General features: G+C 34.7%; 1 protein-coding gene across 1 annotated transcript in view; it reads right to left on the minus strand.

Annotated features, from left to right (window-relative positions):
• Positions 1 to 7,406, minus strand: part of LOC106471208 (ufm1-specific protease 2-like) — a 48,594-nt gene extending 41,188 nt beyond the window's left edge. The window contains exons 1-2 of the mRNA XM_013931798.2: positions 7,402 to 7,406; positions 6,539 to 6,756 (exon numbers count right to left, since the gene is read on the minus strand). Coding sequence (XP_013787252.1) covers positions 6,539 to 6,658 — 120 coding nt within the window. The 5' untranslated portion in view covers positions 6,659 to 6,756; positions 7,402 to 7,406. The remainder of the gene's footprint in view (positions 1 to 6,538; positions 6,757 to 7,401) is intronic.
• Positions 7,407 to 7,838: the final 432 nt, after the last annotated feature.

The following is a 7,838-nucleotide window of genomic DNA, read 5'->3' on the forward strand; positions in this document are numbered from 1 at the left end:
AGAATGAGACAATGCATGTAAAACAACTGTAAAATCCCAGTTTGGTAATTGAAAAGGTTGTTTGGGTCAAAGAATATGAAAAGATTTGAGTAGAGCTGATAGTACTGAGGATTCAAAAACCTTTTGATATTTAGAATACAAAAAATATTGGATAAGGATGCCTTATATAAAGCTACTGTAGATGAAGCAAGCCTTCTCTCAAATACCCAAGTCAAAAAATGGGATAGATACTTTAGGATGAAGAGGGTTTAAATTCCTTTTAATACACCAGTGATGATAAGTATACCATTTCCATTGATAAACAACCATGGTTTGGCACAAGAAGAGATTTAGTTAAATACAAAGAAACTTTAGAAGTTAAACCCTTATGTCGGGCAAAGGACCGCATAACTTCAAAACATAAAGATTGAGTTACCAAACATCTGAGTGGAGAATGTCTGATCGAGGTTGTCTCAACAGAGACTGCCAATGTGAAAGAGGTAGACATTCCTGCAGATACTGAAGAAGCAGAAACCACATTTGAGCTGGCCAATATGGCGCAACCAAGAAAACTCGAGAGGGAGTGGAACAAACCACAGACAGAATGCAGGGCAATAGCTGAATCAGGGGAGAGGCATACATATGTAAACCTGTCTAGTCCTGTCTGAATGCATCTATTGCCAATGCTTGAGGATGAGTCACAAAGGCATTGACTGTTGGCGACCTGAACTAAGAGCAAATCCACTAAACATACCTCATAATGTAACATCCATTCAGTCGGAAGAATATGGTTGGGTCAAAACAAGTGATCTGCAATTAACTTCCTCACTCCTGGATCATGACATGCTAAACGACTGATATGATGGGAATGAGCCCAGTAGAAAAGATCCAAGGTAAGAAAACAAAGGTCTCGAGAATGTGTGCCTCCTTGACAAGAAAGCTGAGAAAACACCATGGAATTGTTAGAATGTATCATTACAATTTTTCCCTTCAAGAGAGAAAGACCTTAAACCATTGCCCGGTGTACTACAAGGAGTTCAAAAATGCTGATATGGAGGGTAGACTCGTCTTCTGTCCAAATACCCTGGAATTCCTGACCCTGAACAGATGGATCTCAGGACGAGGTGGTGGAATGGGTTCCCCAATAGTAGTGTTCTTCCAATCCAATCACCATTTGCAATCAGTGATGTTGCTCCTGAGTAATGAGATAGGATGATCCAAAGGGTCGGATTTGCATGATCCATTGGTCAAGCAGTGACTACTGAAGGGACCTCATATGTGCTCGTCCCAAAGGAATGAGAGGTTCGAGGGATGCCCATGTCACCAAAAGAGAGACAATCATCTGTGCAGTAGGAGAAGGAGACATAAGTAACAGCCTGATGGCTCTTTCCATGGCTTTTAGCCTGATAAGAGTTGGTTGAGCTCGATTTAAGTGAATAATAAAAAGCACACCCAGATGAATGAGATATTGCATCAGTGACAGAATAGATTTCTCCAGTTTGATAACGAAGCCTGCTTTTACCTGGCTTCTGAAAGACGAATCTGAGAGTGTTGTTCTGTTAATTCATGGGATGATGCCAGAAGGAGCTAGTCATCCATATAATGATGTGTGCACAGGCCCAAGGAATACAGATGACAATAAAAAGCTTGAACAACTCTACAGAAGGCATAAGGTGCTGATGCAAGACCCAAAGGAAGAGCCCTGAATTGCAGTACCTGATCCTTGTGCACAAATCTTAGAAACCTCCAGGAAGATTCTGCTATGGGAATATGGAGATAAGCATCGGTAACATCGAACTTGGTCATCCAGAGCTCTGGCGCAAAGTACCATCGTAGGTTGTGAAAAGATTCCATAGTAAAGCGAGGAGGATCTAAAAATTGGTTGAGTAGAGACAGATTGACGATTGGATGCCAATCTCCTGTCTTATTGGGTACAACATATAAATGGGAATAAAATCCTGGAAGAATAGGAACAACCCTCTCTACTGCCCTTTTTACTAATAACTCTCTTATGGCCTGAGAATGAAGCTCCACTCACTGTGGATCTTTTGGAAGAGAAAAGGTAACATGTTGTGCAGATAATGGTGGAGGTGATGTAAATTGAATGACCAACCCTGAAGCCAGAACATGAAGCAGCCATTGATCCCTGGTGAAAGAACTCCAGATGTCCAGTAAGTGATGTAATCATACTCCCACTGCTCCCCCGCCCACGGGATAGTCATCGATGCTGTTGTTGATGATCCATCTGAGCAGAAGATCCTCAAGAATATGGAAGGACTCCATTGTGGGAACCAATAGACCTGGAAACTGATGGATGAGGTTGGGAAATGCAAGGAGTTGACATTCCCAAATTAGTGCCAGAAAGGCGAGAAGCTAACTATGTTAAAGAAGTTGAATCAATTCATGATTCTAACATCTCTGGAACTCTGACAAACTACATGGGAGGGAGAAAAGAAGCTTCCCATAACTCCCTGAAGGCAGAAGACTGTAAAAGAACATTTTCTAACAAGATATCTCTACCCAATAAATCCCAACAACAAACCAGCCAAGAAACCATAGAATGAACTAAAGAAGACAATCTGACTTATATCAGCAAAGTCTCCAACTCATCCTCAAATTGCTGAGGGGAACGTTGATAGGCTTCAGACAAAAGTTGGATCAAAAATAAAATTCCTCAGGACAGTCGTGAGAGTAAGAAGAATCTGAAAAAACTATGATCTGTTTAAAGTGATCACAGTTTCCAATCTAAAACCCCACAGATCCAAAAGGGGGGTCCATTCATTGAGAATCTAATTATACCTCCTCCTGGTGGTGATAAGCCAAAACATGCTGTTTCGATAAACATGGGAGACAAGGCATAGCTATCCTATTGTGTAACTGAGCTGCGAATCTCTCAGTATGAGCAGTAATACCAAGAGAAGGAGGAAAACCAAGTAATCAACAAGGAAGGAGTAATCAAAGGCAATAGGAGAGACCCCCAAAACTCACAAACCTGAGGAATCAACTGAAAAAAGGGAGATGTAGATGGCTGATCAAGAGGACCCTCTGTTGAAGCCCACCTAGTAAAAGAAGGAGCTGGAAAAAGTGAGTCTAAATTCTCCCCAGCTGATCCCAGGTCATTTGCAAAAGGTAAATCAGACACCCCATGGAAAGACACCTTCTGTCCACGTCTTCATCTCGCAACAGATCATATCACAGACAGACTCAACTGAGAGTGAACCCTCCCCTGGCCATTGACAAACCCCAGATAGCAGAGGTGGAAAAGGTCTGGTTGGCCTCCATAGTAGAAACATTAACTCGGAAATTCATACCTGTCGGTAGGTTTTTTTTGGTTTTTTAAAAAATTAATCCATAAATATAAGCAAAGATATAACCATATTAAAGCCAACTATGTCCAAAGTCACAACAGAAATTGTGAATAATCTCAACCCTCCTCTTTATAGAAACCCATGCCCGAATGCTTTGTCAAGAAAAAGTTATTACATTATCTGAATGAGGCTCTTATATACAGTACCTAGAAAGAGGGCACACTGAAGTTGGTGGAGAAATTTGAAAATCAGAATTTGCCAAAGGCATTTGAGTGGGGTATAAAAGACTGGAGCAAACGTTTTCAATGCTAAAATGGGCAAAGAGTGGAAACCGTGGACATAGAGAAATGGCTATAGTGTCAGGGGAGGTAAGTATCTTTTGGAATGATAACAAGGGTCGTAACTAAAAGAGATAATTGTTTGCTATACTTCTTTACTTACTGTTCTCTGTTTCAAGAAAAACAAGTTTAAGAACTTATTTGAAAAGAATAATAATGTATACACATATATATAATATATTACAACTGAAACGTGACTGTATTTTACAAAATACTAGTCCACTAAAACACAGCCACGACATGTCACTTTGTAAAGGCTAGTTTTATATTCCTGGATACATTAACATGAGTGCACATGCACAGCATCATTGCAACTTCTGTAATGTTAGCAAGTAGAGCTGTAAGGTCATTATAATAAAAATAATAAATAAATGTATAATGTTATGATATTTAAGCTATTTAGACTAAAAATTTGTGTTATAATTTATAGTCATTCTAGAATGAAAAAAGCATAACTTATATTTATTTCCTAATTTTGTATGGTGGTTACAGGTCAGTCAAATTGACCGACCCCGTATAGAGTTAGAGTAGAGAAAATAACAAATAAAAATATAAAATTTTACTGAAAACAAATGTTTGAAATGTATTTAGGAGGTTTTTAGATATTAAACACAAATGATATTGGAGATTTTTGGGAAGAAGAATAGTTTTTTAATCATAACATGAAAATCATTTGCACTCGAACTAGTAATGAAACAGACTTGATATATTCACAAACAAATCTTTGGTAAAAATACTTCATTAAAAAATCTGATTTTTTTGTGTACAAAAGACTTGTAATGTTTACTAAAAGTCCACCAGATTTTGTGAAGATACACATACTACATTAAAAGTTATAGTGTAAATACTTAACATGTACAAATGTGTATATGAACTCCTGTATTTTATACCGAGCCCATTGTGAAAGGGTTGAAAAGGTCCCAGTAACATACAAGTACAGTCAGTAAAAAACACTAGACATGCTAATTTACTTCCCAAGATAAAAGTAAGAAGTCCAATCTTTCAAAAGTATCTGTATGTCAAAAATACTTCAGGAAGTAACTAAGTGGCCTAAAAAGTGTCAACACCAATATATAAATCTGTTGATGTCAAATACTGTGTTAGGCAATAATAAATTTCAAATAGTAGATGTTATCCACTACTAGACAAATAACCTGAATGCTAAGGAGCAAAAAATTTCTTCTAAGATAATCTAACAGTCACATTCTCAACACTGAGTAAAATGATGAGGTGACAATATACATCACCTTGTAGTAATTGTTTTCTGAAAAGAATCAGCTAACTCTAATGTAAGTGAAAAACTTAGAAATGAATAAATACACTATAATTAATCATAAATGAAATAGAAGAGGACTATATAATTGGTTCTAAAGTCAAAGATAGGCAAATAATAGATTAAATAAGTTCAGCTACAAAAAATTCCATGACTGGAAATAGCAGCAAACCATAAAGACTCAGTGGATAAACATGAAATGCATTTATTAAATTTTATCTTCATGGCTTGTTACAATACTTAGAGCTTTCAATCTTTCCATAAATGAAAGAAAATAAAAGAAAATCATCAAAATTACTGAGATGAAAATTGTGCTTCAACTTTCAATGTGTGTAAAGATAACTTATCAAAAAAGAAATACATATTACAACATATTTCACATACTTAATAGTGGTATCAAATAAAGTTTGAAAGTATGAGAAGAATAAAGAAACAAGTTTGTAATTCAAAAGATAATGTCTGAGCATGACACAAAGAATACAAGAAAAACACCGAAAAACGGTCATTCAATAGTTCACAAAATGAATAATTGTGAGTCAAGGTGTGATTCAAAATAGCCATTAAAGGGTTAATAACTTATAAGTTAACATAGTTAGAGAGCAATATAAAAAACAAGGGCTAACATTCTTCTTTAAATTAAATGTGATTAAACTTCTTTCAAAATCAGAAAGTAGAACTCTGTATATGCAGACTTGACAGTCCAGTATACTACTTACAAAGCATACTGATGTGCATGGTCATTCTTCAAAATCAAATCAATCATAAAATACATCACAAAAGCATATAACGAAAAGCATAAGAAATGCTTACTACAAAAACACACTGAACCAAAAGTTTCACGTAAAAGCCTGTTATAACAAGCTTTCTGATTTTTGGCACATTTAACAGAATATCATGCATAACTTCCAGGTATTTCACCATTTCTAACATTATACAGTGATGTAAAATAAATCAAAACATGTTAATTAAACCCACATTCCAATTTCAGTGCCTTTACTGTAAATATAACTTAAGAATTACTGTACTGTGGCACAATATAATAAAATGTTATTACATATGCTATTGTATATGTATTATTCTAAAGCAAAAACCTTTAACTTCATGCACAAAATAAGAACCTTCTTACCAAACCAAACATTTTCAGAAGTTGAACAATATTGCGACCCACGTTTACTCTTTCCTCAATCAAATGTTGACTAATTCTGTATTTACTGTACAAAACATGGCAAGCTTTTGGACAAATGTACAAATCTCTTGTACACAAGAAATAAGATATGTTACAAATGTATTCGTACTCAAGATACGTTTGTGAACTGTCAATGTCAGTTTATTCTCTTCTAGTATGACACTGTTGTTAAATCAGCAATGTAGAGCAAAATAAATAGTTGGTAACTCTGACATCAAATACATATACAATGTTGAAAGGCACTCCATAAAGGTCATGGCATGCGCACATACAGATAAATTATTCCCAGCTATAACACATCTCATATTTCATGGGAATATTGAATACTTTTCCATTTAAAAATTGAATAGATGAACCCAGCATTAGACTATTTGAACTAATAAACCTGCATGCTTGAGGGTTATTCTAACTACTATAAAAGTATAAAAACACATTATTATGCAGTGAAACATACCTTTTCTATTAATGAATGTTTTTTCTTTTTATCTTGACCATTAACAATTTCATATTCTTTGTCAACCATTTGGCTAATACTACTAAGTGTTCTTTTATCCATAGCAGCCAATTCTTCCATTAAGTAAAGGGACTGACTCAGATGAAATGAGGCTTTATGGGTTTTGAATGCAGAAATAATTTTTTCAACAGCATCAGTTATATTACAAGTTAGGGCCTCTGAAAAAACAAAGAAAAAAAACATCATTCGTATTATAACAGTGTCATGGTAAGTATTCTGAAATAATAAAAAGTGAGTTTAAAAATTGTATTTATAAAATACTTGCTGATACAACAGCGATCAGTTAATTGTAATTCTTTTTAGTAATAAATAATAATTTTCTTTAAGACAAAAATATTATCTGTTTAAAGTTAATTCAAACACATTTTCTGAGGTAAATTATATATGGTAGTCTTAACGTGAATAATGTACTTAAAAAGTTTGAAACAGAGTATCTACATTAGAACAGTCACACTTAAATGAAATATAATTTAGCTTTTTCAATAAAAATAACAGTACAATATAAACAAAATCATACTTGGCATATTGGCAATAATGACAGTGCACATGAAATATCAACTTTTATTTTTTACTTTAATCTGAGATTTAGAAATCCAGTTTTAAGAAAAATAGTCTATTCTCTAACATAAGATATAACCTTAAACTACTAATTTTTCTGTATTCTGATCATATTACTAGTAATTACAAAAACATGAAAAGATTTTTAAAAGTAAAACTTCAGCACATTTAATATTTTACTACCTTACATTTTTGTGATTAGAATAGCATTTCAAACAAGTATTTACATCTGAAATAGTATGAACCTTTTCTGTCATAGTAGTTTTTGTTATCAATAACCATATGACTTTTGGTTCTGAATGTCTTGACACAATGTTTGTTTTAGAGCAAAGCCACTTTGAGCTATTTGCTATATCCACCACGAGGAACTGAACCCCAGATTTTAGTGTGGTAAGTTCATAGACTTACTGTTATCTTGCTGGAAGACCTCAATGCAATGCATTATATGCATCACCTTATCAAACTTCTCTACTAATAATGGCTGGAGACGGCTTGAATGGGTAATGAAGAAAAACTTTAATATAAGTTTAACATAACAGCAAATGTACAACATTTCGACAAGGTTTTGTCATCATCATTACCCATTCAAGCCATCTCCAGCCATTATTAGTCTCAAAGTGGGTTCCTCGTCATCGAATTTGAATTCATCACGGCGATTAATCGAGGTTGTGTAAGTCTAAAT

This window comes from Limulus polyphemus, unplaced genomic scaffold (genome assembly GCF_000517525.1).
Source record: "Limulus polyphemus unplaced genomic scaffold, Limulus_polyphemus-2.1.2 Scaffold4472, whole genome shotgun sequence".
In the NCBI taxonomy this organism is placed as follows: domain Eukaryota; kingdom Metazoa; phylum Arthropoda; class Merostomata; order Xiphosura; family Limulidae; genus Limulus; species Limulus polyphemus.